This window comes from Microcebus murinus, chromosome 27, assembly GCF_040939455.1.
Source record: "Microcebus murinus isolate Inina chromosome 27, M.murinus_Inina_mat1.0, whole genome shotgun sequence".
NCBI lineage: Eukaryota > Metazoa > Chordata > Mammalia > Primates > Cheirogaleidae > Microcebus > Microcebus murinus.
The window spans coordinates 17,893,448-17,906,988 of record NC_134130.1 but is presented as its reverse complement, the minus strand read 5'-3'; the positions used below and the strand labels follow the sequence as shown (position 1 = coordinate 17,906,988).

General features: G+C 36.2%; 1 protein-coding gene across 1 annotated transcript in view; it reads left to right on the top strand.

Annotated features, from left to right (window-relative positions):
• ARHGEF38 (Rho guanine nucleotide exchange factor 38) overlaps positions 1 to 11,017 on the top strand; it is a 117,792-nt gene extending 106,775 nt beyond the window's left edge. Inside the window, exon 14 of the mRNA XM_012779002.3 lies at positions 6,527 to 11,017. Coding sequence (XP_012634456.2) covers positions 6,527 to 6,712 — 186 coding nt within the window. The 3' untranslated portion in view covers positions 6,713 to 11,017. The remainder of the gene's footprint in view (positions 1 to 6,526) is intronic.
• The last annotated feature ends 2,524 nt before the right edge of the window (positions 11,018 to 13,541 follow it).

Genomic DNA, 13,541 nt, shown 5'->3' with positions numbered 1-13,541 from the left:
ACTGTGACAGATAAAGTTGGGAGGAATGCCATCCTACCTTTTGGGGCCCTGGAACAAATCCACTTAGGGTCCTTCATAAACATCCACACGGAAAGCATGGACTTTCTCTGGGTGTTATAAAAGCCTCCCTAAATTATGATCCAGAGCCTTTGTAGAATATTCATAGCCTGGCAGTACTGATCTACACCAAGGGACTTAATATTTAAGTTAGTCACTTGCTGCTTTTAGCTGTATCAAAGAGTTTAACAAAAGCAGTCAAATGAATATGCCTTTTCACCCTAATATATTCTCTCCTTTTGTGCATCAAATAGTAATGGAATGATCTGTATTAGTGTTCTATGCTGCATAAAAAATCACCACAAACTTAGTGGCTTAAAACGATACAAAGTCATATTCACGGTGTCTGTGGTCAGCTCCCAAGCGAGGCTTGCCTGGGGACCTGCCCAGGACCCCACACAGCTGCAATTGAGGTGTTTACTGGGCTGAATTCCTGTCTGAAACTGGGAATTCTCTTCTAAGCTCATGGTTGTTAGCAGAATTCACTTCCTCATTCCAGTAGGACCGAGGCTTCCACTTCCTTGCTGGTGGTCAGCTCGGACCACTCTTAGCAACTAAAGGCTGCTCTAGATCCTTGCCATGTGGCTGTCTCCACAGGCAGTTTACAACGTGGCTGTTTGCTCCTTCAAGGTCAATAGATGAGCATCACTCTCACTTCAGATCTCTTCCATCAGGATTGGCCTGAATGCTCTTTTAAAGGTCTCATCTGATTAGGTCAGGCCCACCCCAGGATGCTCTCCTTATGACGGCCTCAAAGTCAACTTCCTAGGGACCTTTTGGGAACCTCTGCAAAATCTCTTTACCTTTACCATATCATGCAGCCTAATCACGGGAGTACCATGTCGTCACATCAGAAAGTTCCACCCACAGTCAAGGGAGGAGGATTATATACAACATGTACAAAAGAGGTGGGGGTTCTGGGGGGCCTTCCTAGAATTCTGCTCACCCGAAACATCTAACAGGCCTTGTTTGGCAAGCACAGTGTTGTTGTTAGCACTTCTCAAAGAGAACCAGGTTTAAGAATGGCTAAAACCCAGTTTTACAGGGCAGTTCAATATCTAAGAATCAGTGCTGGCTGGGCACGGTGGCTCACGGCTGTAATCCTAGCACTCTGGGAGGCCGAGGCGGGTGGATCGCCAAGGTCAGGAGTTCAAAACCAGCCTGAGCAAGAGCGAGACCCCGTCTCTAATAAAAATAGAAAGAAATTAATTAATTGGCCAACTAAAAATATATAGAAAAAATTAGCCGGGCATAGTGGCGCATGCCTGTAGTCTCAGCTACTTGGGAGGCTGAGGCAGGAGGATTACTTGAGCCCAGGAGTTTGAGGTTGCTGTGAGCTAAGCTGATGCCACGGCACTCACTCTAGCCTGGGCAACAGGGTGAGACTCTGTCTCAAAAAAAAAAAAAAAGTCAGTGCTTTTTTCTTTTCCTTTCCTTTTTTTTTTTTTTTTTTTGAGACAGAGTCTCACCCTGTTGCCCAACCTAGAGTGCCGTGGCGTCAGCCTAGCTCACAGCAACCTCAAACTCCTGGGCTCAGGCAATCCTGCCTCAGCCTCCTGAGTAGCTGGGATGACAGGCATGTGCTACCATGCCCAGCTCCTTTTTTATTTTTTCTATATATTTTTAGTTGGCCAATTAATTTCTTCCTATTTTTTTTAGTAGAGACGGGGTCTACCTCTTGTTCAGGCTGGTTTCAAACTCCTGACCTTGAGCGATCCGCCCGCCTCAGCCTCCTAGAGTGCTAGGATTACAGGCGTGAGCCACCACGCCCGGCCCTTTTTTCTTTTTTCGCATAAATAATATTGAAAATATAATGTTTGACTTCTAAAAAGTTAGTTGTTTTGCTACCAATCCCAAGTTCATGGTCTGGACCTTCATCTTTACTCTCTCAGCTACTTGTGACAATGATGTTACATATGTAGTATGTCACTGTTTAGAAAAATGCTTCAAAAAGTCAACAAGCTGTATTATAATGCATTTAAGTAATCATTAAAATGATGCTCTGGGGAGCTATTTATTGACATGGAAAGATTTTCAAATATATTCTGAAGTGAAAAACAGGTGGCAAAAATTATTATACTGTAAGTCCACTTTTATTACCACTTCAGGGAGGCATGCAGAAATAAAAAAATAGAAAGAAGGAAAGGAGGAAGGGAGTGAGGGAAGGAAGATACTAACATCAGTGAGTTTTCTTTTTTGTTTTCTTTGTTTTTTTATTTTTGCCTAGCTTTAAAGTGTTTCTTCATCAAAATTATTTGTATAATAAAAATGTGGAATTGTTATATGAAGAACATGAAAGCTTGCTCCTGAAAGATAAGAGAGAAAAATGAGTATTTTTCATGTACTATAACTATTCTGGCTTCTTGAGCTGCATGTGATATAATACTATAAATGCTGACATTGTAGCTTTTTAGTTTTGGAAATGAAGATTAAAATATATTATGGTTTTTGTTGTTAATTGGAGAACTGGGATGAAATCAATAAAATGAGATTCAGTGAGGACAGGTAATGTGGCTCACTAAAGAAGGAAAAATCAAATGCACAAATATAGAATAAGGGGATGCTGACCAGGCGAAGGTGCCACAGGGAAAGATCTGTGGTTATAAACAGCAGGTAATAAATTAGGTATGAGTCAATAATACAGAGTGTTATTTTAAAAAAAAAGTAAATGCCACGGAGAACTGAGTTGTATTTACAGCATATGGCATATAAAATGAGCCAGTGCTTTACAGAATACAATCAATAAAACGTATTTTAATAAATGCCAAGGAAAAAGAAAATAGTATTAGATGATTATGACTCAAATTAATAACATTTTAATTAATGTGTCTAGACCAAAACATAGTAACATTTAAAGTTAGAAACATACGGCCTGAGGCTGGGCAAGGGGGCTCATGCCTGTAATCCTAGCACTCTGGGAGGCCGAGGCAGGAGGATCATTTGAGCTTAGGAGTTCGAAACTAGACTGAGCAAGAACGAGACCCCGCCTCTACTAAAAATAGAAAGAAATTAATTGGCCAACTAAAAATATATAGAAAAAATTAGCCAGGCATAATGGCGCATGCCTGTAGTTCCAGCTACTTGGGAGGCTGAGGCAGGAGGATTGCCTGAGCCCAGGAGTTTGAGGTTGCTGTGAGCTAGGTTGACACCATGGCACTCTAGCCCAGGCAACAGAGTGAGACTCTGTCTCAAAAAAAAAGAAACATACAGCCTAAAACAATTAAAATATTGAAAAAAAATAAAAAGAGAGAATTCTTTCAGTTCTTAAATCCATGACAGGTTGAAAACATCTAATTTGTAGTCTAACATTAAAGAGACTAAAAATACTCAAAAGAGACTTAAGAAAAAGACTTCAAAAAGAGACTAAAGATAAAGCGAATGCTGTCTCTTTAAAAGTAGACTTACTTCCATTTTTAGTATATAATAACTGCCTCCATTTAACATAAATTACATGAAAATTGAAAAACGCTCATCCTAAATAAATTTTGGCCATGATCATCTAAAGTTGTGGTCCCGAGCCCCAGGCTGAGGCCTGGCACAGGTCTGTGGCCTGTTGGGAACAGGGCGGCACAGCAGGAGGTGAGCGGGGTGGGGGAGCTTGGTCTGTGTTTGCGCGCTCCCCATGCTCGCAGGGTCATCTGAGCTCTGCCTCCTGTCGGTCCGTGGTGGTGGCATTAGATCCTGCATCACGGTGAACTGTATAATTATTCCATTATACATTACAATGTAATAATAAGAGAAATAAAGAGCACAATAAATGTAATGTGTTTGAAGCATCTCGAAACCATCTCCCTCCACCCCCAGTCCATGGAAAAATCGTCTTCCATGAAACTGGTCCCTGGTGCCAAAAAGGTTGGGGACCGCTGCGTTAAAGTATTGGGAATATATTTTTTCCAACCTGCTGAAAAAATCTATAGCTGCCTTGGTAAAGCATATATATTATTTATGAAAATTACAAAAGATTGTTAGCAAACTGCTTCCAGGCTTTTACAGATTATTTCAGAAACTATATTATAGCACATCTCATTCCTAAATGGTTTTGTAAACCAAATCCTTTGCTCTGCTCTTATGGATCTATTGCATGTTTTCACTTTCTATTAATAAATAACAAAACAACAGCATCAACAACATATTAGACTCCAGTTCCTTTCCGTAAGAATCCCACTCTGCACATCCTTGCTAGAACAAGAGTTTGGTTCCTAAAGCATGATAAGAAATTGACCAAGCACAGGATTTGGAGTTAGAAGATATGGGTCCTAGCAGCACAGATTAGCCCTGTGATTAAATTACAAAATAATCCATTTCTAGCAGTCTCTCTTGTATCTTATATAAGAGATTTCTTGCATGATCCCTTGTAAGATATCCAAGCCTTTTAGCCTAACTTTTAAGGCAAATCAACATGTATTTGAATTCCTACTGTGTACCATGATGTGGTCAGTGGAGAAAAGATTAAACATGAGTCTAGTGCTTTTGGGCTGCTATAACAAAATATCATAAACTTGTTGGCTTTAAACAACAGAAACTAATTTCGGAGAGTTGTGGAGGCTGGACGTCCAAGATCAAGGTAACAGCTTATTTTGTGTCTGGTGAGGGCCAAGTTTTATAAGTGGCACCTTCCTGTGGGGCCCTCCCATGATGGAACAGATGACAGGTTTCTCGCAGACTTCTGACTCCCTCATGAACTAATTCCATTCATGAGGGCGGAGCCTAATCACCTCCCAAGACCCCACCTCTTAATGTCATCCCTTTAGGGTTAGGATTTCCCTCCCTCCCTTCCTTCCTTCCTTCTTTCCTTCTTTCCTTCCTTCCTTCCAGATAGGGTCTCACTCTGTCACCAAGGCTAGAGTACAGTGGTGTCATCATAGCTCTCTGCAGCCTCGAACTCCTGGGCTCAAGCAAACCTACTGCCTCAGCCTTCCGAGTTGCTGGGACTACAGGTGCTTGCCAGAGGGTTAGGATTTCAACAAATGAATTTTGAGGGGGACACAAATATTCAGACCATAGTAATGTGGTCCTTTCCTTGAGGTGCAGCTCATACTAATTAAGTCGATATACCAATCAATAGAATCAGAAGTTCATCAAAAGTTAAATAACAGTTGAAGATTCAAATAACAACCTAAGCTGCAACTATTGTTCCCTCCCTTCACTGTCCAGCCTCTTTTCCTGCTCAATGAAGTCACCTCATTTCTCAGTTTCCTTTATCCATTGACCCTCAATTTTGAACTCATTTGCTTGTCTTTTCCTGTATATTATTTTCATGTATTCATCTTTGTTTGTTTGAATATGACATACTCATCCCCTTTGTCAACTTTGTCATTTATGAAAAGTTACTTATTTCAAAATGCAGCTTGCCATTAGCTGATGTATCATCTATGTGTACAGCTGTGTTTGTGTGTGTCTGTATAGTGTTTTTGTTTTGTTTTGTTTGTTGACATTTTTTATTTTCCTGAGTTGTAAGGTCCCTGATTAAATAATATCTGGCACTTAGTAGGTATTTCATAAAATAATAACTAAATAAATATTGTTAGATAATTTCTTAATTTTATAACATAACTAAATATTTTTCAGTCTTAGGATTTTATGAAGGAAGAAAGATTAAACACTTATGTTGGGACTTCTTATACATCTAATAGTGTTCTTTTGATGTCAGAGAAAAATTCTCTTGACTGAAATGTTTTATTAGTTTCTTCTAGGTCACTTAATTTTTAAAATTATAAATGTATTACACTATCATTATAAAGGGTTAGAAAATAAAGTAAAAATGAAAATCATCTATAATCCTATGATTCAAAGAAACTACCTAACAATATTAGATTTGTACATCTAATATATCCTTTTTTTGGCTTACTATTTCATCATAAGCATTTCTCATGTTATTAGTCTCAGAAAAAAATTATTTATTTATTAGAGTTTCTGTTTGTTTTTGTTTTATTTTTTTTAATTTCAGCATATTATGGGGGTACAAATGTTAAGGTTACGTATATTGTACAAAAAAACATTTTTAATGACTACAAATTTTCTTAGTATAAGGGTCTAAAATTTAACTATTTTTCTCTTGCTGAACTGTTAGTGTTATTCCCACTCCCTTCCCATGTCACATTTCATTTGGGTATTGCAGTAACATTGTGCAAAAATCTCTTCCAATGTTTCTATTTCTGTAGAAGAAATTCTTAGAGCTCTTATTGATTAAAAAAAAATTAACATTTTAAAGATATTTTATTAGAAACTGTCAAATTGCCTTCAAACATGGACAGTTCAGACTCCTCCCAACAGAATAATAAAAATGCCTGTTTCATTCCATTCTCATCTGGGTCATATTTTAGAGAAATAAATCCAACAGAACACGTTGGACAATATGACTTTGAAAAAAATAAGAAAACTTTAGCATTGCTTCTGAAAGCTTGTAAATTATTATGTTTTTCTAAATGTTTAGGTACCAGTCCCATTAATGTCATTTTCTTTGATCTAGATTTTCTATGCAGTTCATGCTTTTCAAGCGCGGAGTGACCATGAACTCAGCCTTCAAGAGTACCAAAGAGTCCATATACTTAGATTCTGTGACCTAAGTGGAAATAAAGAATGGTGGTTAGCTGAAGCTCAAGGGAAGAAAGGGTATGTGCCAGCTAACTACCTTGGCAAGATGACTTATGCTTAAGAAGATAAGCCTTTGACTTATTTTCTGGCAAGCTGTTTATTGACTGTCTCATAAAATTGATATTACAAAGTTTTGGACCTGAACGCAAGAAAGCTCCGAACTATATGAACTGATACTGTACCAGGTTTTAAGGAAGACTGTAGATTATTTCATGAATGTATTACAAACAATACATGTTGAAGGAAATATTAATCCAACAGAAATAGCAAACAGCCTAAGCCCCAACTATCAACTACATAAAAGTGGGGATCTTTTGAAAGGATGAATATGTTCTTTTATCATCATGAAAGGTTGGACCTAAGGATAGGTTTTTCAATTTATTGTAATGTTTTTAACTGTGTATTTTCTTAACTATGCTTTTGTTGTATTTCTCTCTTGCAAATGCATGTATGTTTATATATATACATATATAAATCCATATTATGCACTATATATGTTTGTAATATAGATCATACACATATATATGTAAGCCAGTTGGTATACTAAATACACATAAGAATAGCAATTAATTAGCAGCCAACTAGTAGTCTTTAATGTAGAAATTCCTTTAAGTTTTGAACCAATGGAAAAAACTGAGTAACTTGACATTAATAATATCTAACATTTACTGAATCCAAACTACATGCCAGACATTGTTCTAAGTGTTTTATGTGTAGTAACTTATTCAATACTCAAAACACTGTGAGAAAACTGTGGCCCAAAGAGGTGAAGTGGTTTAGCGTGAGTCACACTGCTAAAAGTGAAGCTGGGACTCTAGCGCAGGGGGTCTGGCTCCAGGATTCATGCTCCTAACCATCACACTGAACTCTTTGTTATCTGCAAGGTACTTAGTGATGCAAATAATGAACATAGAGGAGGACCATTTTTCTCTCAGGCTTATGGTTTAAGTCTTTAGAAGCTCTTCAGAATTAAGGATTACAAACGACCTCCATGATAGGAGCCTAGAGAAAATGAAGTATCTAGGTTTATTATTTTTGTTTTAACAATTTTTGAAAGTATAATTGTTTAAAAATCATCCCATATGATTGCTAATGATACTTTAATGAAATATTTTTGGATTGCTCGATTATTTGGATAATAAATGGGAAATGTGTGCTTCCAGTTCTAAGTCAAGATGTAAATATTTTTAGTTGCCAATTTGTACTTAGACAAGGCAGGCATTGAGGATAACATTTGCTACAACACAATGTCCTGGGACATTGAACTTTAATTTGGGTATTGTTCAGAGAACTGTCCTTTAGGATTTCAGACATATTTCGTCAAGACATTTTATGAACTAAAGATGCTAAAAAAAAGATTAAATTAAATTTGACTTTAGTGGTTTCCTTTAAAAATCAAATTAAAGTGACTTTTCATTGTCCATATAAAATGTGCTAATGTGACATTAATTTTAAAGTTGATTGTAACTTTGTAAGATTTATTTGATCCTTATAATATATAGTATGTTACATATTACTGAGGAATATAAATAAGAAAATGAAGAGTGCTACTTTTCAGAGGGCTGCTGACCATAAAACACACACACACAACACAACACAATAGAAATTTATAACACATTTACATACAAAACATTTACATTTTGATATTGTTATTAAAATCATTAATCTAAAGATGATTTTATAAGATTTACTAATAAGTTGTTTCACATAAAATACTGTTTTGAATTGGGTACTAAAAGAAGGCTTTTTTTTTTTTCGAGACAGAGTCTCACTCTTGCCCAGGCTAGAGTGCCGTGGCGTCAGCCTAGTTCATAGCAACCTCACACTCCTGGGCTCAAGCAATCCTTCTGCCTCAACCTCCCGAGTAGCTGGGACTACAGGCATGTGCCACCATGCCCGGCTAATTTTTTCTATATATTTTTAGTTGGCCAATTAATTTGTTTCTATTTATAGTAGAGATGGGGTCTTGTTCTTGCTCAGGCTGGTTTCGAACTCCTGACCTTGAGTGATCCTCCTGTCTGGGCCTCCTAGAGTGCTAGGATTACAGGTGTGAGCCACTGTGCCTGGCCCAAAGGCTGATTATTTTAGATATACAGATACTTATGTCTTTTAATCATCCTTTGTACCCAATTTTAAAACATAAGTAAATTACAGTTTGCCTAGGGTAAAGCAAAAAGAAATCCAAACTTGCTACTTGTGGAAACTATGACTATATCCTAAGACCAAAATAGTGAGGAAATTATATATATATATTTAAAATATTTGTGACCTTTTTACTCCCCACAAAAGTGAAGAATTATATAAGTAGTACATATTTGCTTTCCTGGCTGACGCAAAGGGCTAGATATATATGAGAAACTTTGTCAACTTGTGCAGTCCTAGGACTGATGCTTCCAGGACTGAAGAAACCACACCACTAAAGCAACAGCTGCAGGTAGCTGGCTGAGCGTGAGTGGTGACGGAGCCGCCTGCCGCAGTGCTGCTGTGGCAAACCTACTACCATAAAACTACCTTGTTTCTATTTTAAAAAGACAATCTACATTTCATTTGCCATTTAGACATTTGTGGGTTTTTTAAAAAGATTATATAATCTTTTTCTAAGTATTTTAAAATCAAGTAAATTGTAATTTTGAGGTTAAATATTATTTTATTGGGCCTAAGGGAAATAAATTCCCCAGATAAGATGTATAAATCTTAAAGAAGTTTAAAAGATAACAGTATAATTAAGGCTAGGTATGGTAATTATTTCTTGATGATTTTTAAATTAAATATTATTGTACAGTATAGGACCCTCTGAAGTAGGTATTTTTACAAAAGATGAAGGGGAAAATTTTATAGCTATTTTTCTTTTTAAAGTAAGTAAATAAGTACATTTCATTTAGCATTTATTTTTAAATACAGATGCTCTAAACTAATCATTATATAATAAAATTTAGAAATGTAAAAAAATTACTCCAGTAATGCAAAATTACCATGGGTGCTCAAGTCATATGAAAAAGTTACAAAGCCACTATTTGAACATTCCTTATATTTCAGAAAAATATCTTTAGTATTCCCTAGGATAAAACAATTCTATGAAGGTTGAGTTCTGCAAAAGAGACATAATGTACATCCTTAATCATAGCAATGAAGCATTTTTGACGTACTTTACTTTAAGTGCTGGAAAATTCCATATTTTGTCTAAAACATAATTTGCACTTTTACTAAGTGCCTGGTACCATTTGTAATGAATGCAGCTCAGGTGATTTACAAAAATTACTATTTTCACTCCTGAAACACAGAATTGAAAACTCTTCACTTTTCCCATTAGTTTCTTGGATTTTTGTCCATTGTAAAGACCTCTCAAAGCCACATGAATAAAAGGAGGAAATCTTTATTTTGTATTCTATGACAAGACCACCTTATTTAAATCCTGTTTGTTATAACTATGGCTTCTGAAGGTACTCAATGTACTGCTCAACACTGAATACAACTGGACCTCACAAAATTCAAGCTAAATTAGAAATATAAATTTAAATTATAGTTGATGAGGAAGTAATAAGTTCTACTGACTGGAAGGACACTGGACTTCATACTCACTATTTAGAGAATGTTATGATTTTTAAAAGTCTAACTTTTTTCCAGTTACTTCTCTCCCCATACACACACTAAATAATACATTTAAAAACTCAGACACTAATCTCTGTGATCAGCCAGGCGCGGTGGCTCACACTTATAGTCCTAGCACTCTGGGAGGCCGAGGCGGGCGGATTGCTCGAGGTCAAAAGTTCAAAACCAGCCTGAGCAAGAGCAAGACCCCGTCTCTACTATAAATAGAAAGAAATTAATTGGCCAACTAATATATATAGAAACAATTACCCAGGCATGGTGGCGCTTGCCTGTAGTCCCAGCTACTTGGGAGGCTGAGGCAGGAGGATTGCTTAAGCCCGGGAATTTGAGGTTGCTTTGAGATAGGCTGACGCCACGGCACTCATTCTAGCCTGGGCAACAAAGTGAGACTCTGTCTCAAAAAAAAAAAACCCATTCTCTATGATCTACAAAATTATTCCAATAAAACAAACTTCACTCCAGGGCTCCTGGAGCTCAAGCCAAGCCTCTGAAGGCCAGCCACTGCTTTCATGCTCTTACATTCTAGCCAGACATAGGCAAGATTTGCTTTAGCTTTTTTGGAAAATTAGGTACACTTTAGCAAATACTGGAATAAGATGTTCTTGTCCAAAAATCTAGGAAATGTATTCTTAGTAAATTGAATAAATCTTATCTTAAAAAATAACACTATGGTAATGTAAATGTATTTATGGATTTCTCTAACTTCTGACATAATTTTATAATTATTGTATTCATAATAAAATTTTATTTGGTAAAATGATGTATTTCCTACATAACCTATGGACGTCACAATATAATTCATACTCTCAGCTACTAATAAACAGTACTACCACTCCTTGTCAAGAGTTAGAATCACCTAACCTTTAGGTTTTAGATGCTTTCCATCTCATGCCATTATCTGTTTTATAAAGGAGGGAGCTGAGGACCACACAGCTAACACACAGAGGACTGGGATTCCAAGTCAGGCGTTTGCTTTCTGTGTCCTTTCAGTGTTTTTCCTTTTCTTTCTTTTTTTCCAAAGTCACTGAGATCTATGGTTACGTGATCTTAAGTATAATATGCAAAACAGAAGTGATACCAAGTATCTACTGAAATGGGATTCAAATATAGAATCCTAAAAGGTTACTTGTTGGCATATTTGCATATCCACTCACTCATTGAGCCAGTGTTTGAGGGCTACTGTGGAATACGTGTGTAAGACAAATAAGATCCCTGCCCTCTTACCACTACTCTAGTGGGGAAAACAAACTATACATAACAAATTAAACAAAATCATAAATACTATTAATATAAAACTGGCTACTTTCATCCACTACTCAGTTAAAAAGTCTTGTAGCTCATTATATGATATGAAAAAAATCAAGGTCAGAGAGCTACTTGAGACAATTAAACTCTTAATACCAAATATACGTCTATAAAACAACAAACTGAGTTATATACCTTATTAGATGTATGCATACTTATATATGTATGTATTCTAAATATATAACGTATATATTATCTATATAAATAGCCATATTCAAAGATAAACTAGTTAAAATCATCCCTGAGGAACAGAAATAATAATTTCTCTTCTAAACTCTGTCTAGCATATATTTTTTATGATGGGATAAATCTTTTCAAGTGCCAATATGCAAACTGTAACAAGCATTACTATTTTAATTTCTTGCAGGTACTGAGGTTACATCAGCTGTGACAGGTGCTGAGCTCAGTCTATGTCAGATCATTTTGTTCAGTTTAGTCCAAATTGGCTCTGACTTATAAACAATCATGAATTTTTTTTTTTTTTTGGTCTTTTTGACCCTAAAGCAGATTTGGAGTTGATGCTAAACTGGTGGTTTATCAACAGAAATCTTTTTTTCAAAACAAAAACATCTGTAGGCAGATTTTAAACATGTAAATAATGTGATTATGTCAATCCTGGATTCTAATTAACCATGAATAATTTGGTGCCATTATTTAATAGAGTGGTTTAAAATAATCGTCTTTCCTTAGAAATAGAACAAGCTTAATTTAAAAAGCTTTATCGTCACAGAGATCATTTATCTATGTTAATAAATTAGAATAATTATTTTAGAATAATGATATTAGAAAAACCTAGGGATCAAGGAAGAGAGTTTGAAATTAGAGCATTATAGAGTGAAGATTTAGTGGCACACCTCAAGGTTGACGGAACAGGTTGCTCAGTCTTATGAATGTGGGAATTTGTTGGAATGTGGGAATTTCCAGTTTCTGGGTGAAACGAGTTATTCATGAATTAGAAAATGGATGCTGTGAATAATAAACTATTTGTTTCTCTGATTCAAAAATCTTCCTATCCTCTGGCAGAATATATATGTAAAATGATGGCTGGCTAATTTGCTAGCTGACAAGTAAGGCAACAACTCAGACTCTTCACAGTTTCTTTTTTTTTTTTTTTTGAGACAGTCTGAACTCTGTTGCCCAGGCTAGAGTGCAGTGGTGTCAGCCTACTCACAGCAATCTCAAATTCCTCCTGCCTCAGCCTCCCGAGTAGCTGGGACTACAGGCATGCGCCACCATCCCTGGCTAATTTTTTCTATATATTTTAGCTGGCCAATTAATTTCTATTTTTAGTAGAGACAGGGTCTTGCTCTTGCTCAAGCTGGTTTCAAACTCCTGACCTTGAGCAATCCTCCCGCCTCGGCCTCTCAGAGTGCTAGGATTACAGGCGTGAGCCACTGCGCCCGGCCTCTTCAGTTTCTGACTTAACAATGTACAAAACAATCTTAAGAATTAATCATTATATAGGAACTTCTTTTATACAAAATTAACTAAAATTAAGAAAAATGCCATAACATTTTTGGGCAGTAAAAAAATATCTTTTCTGAATAGGAAGTTGTCAATGTGTGAACAAGTCATAAATTTCCATCCACAAAGTCTCTTGGGAATGGGTGTTCCTCTCAAGAATTCTCAGGAATATGCATAACCAGGATGAGTCAAAATTCAACACTTGTTGAGTATATATTATGTGCATATATTACATTGGTAATGCAGGGAAAAAGGTGGGCAATGTGAGAAAAATACTATATTAAAGGGTGTTAGAGTTCACAACCTATTGGAAAAGATAAACTCCTAAATAACTGATATGAGGTAATAAAAACAGTGATACAAATGAGATGAGAAATCAATTATGAAAATTATCACTATGAGGAATCAACTATAAAAAATCAATTTTGAAAAAGGAGATGAAATTTAGAGGGAGTAGGAGAATCAGCTGAAATGAGGCTGGGAACGACACTGAACACCCACACTGTTGGGAG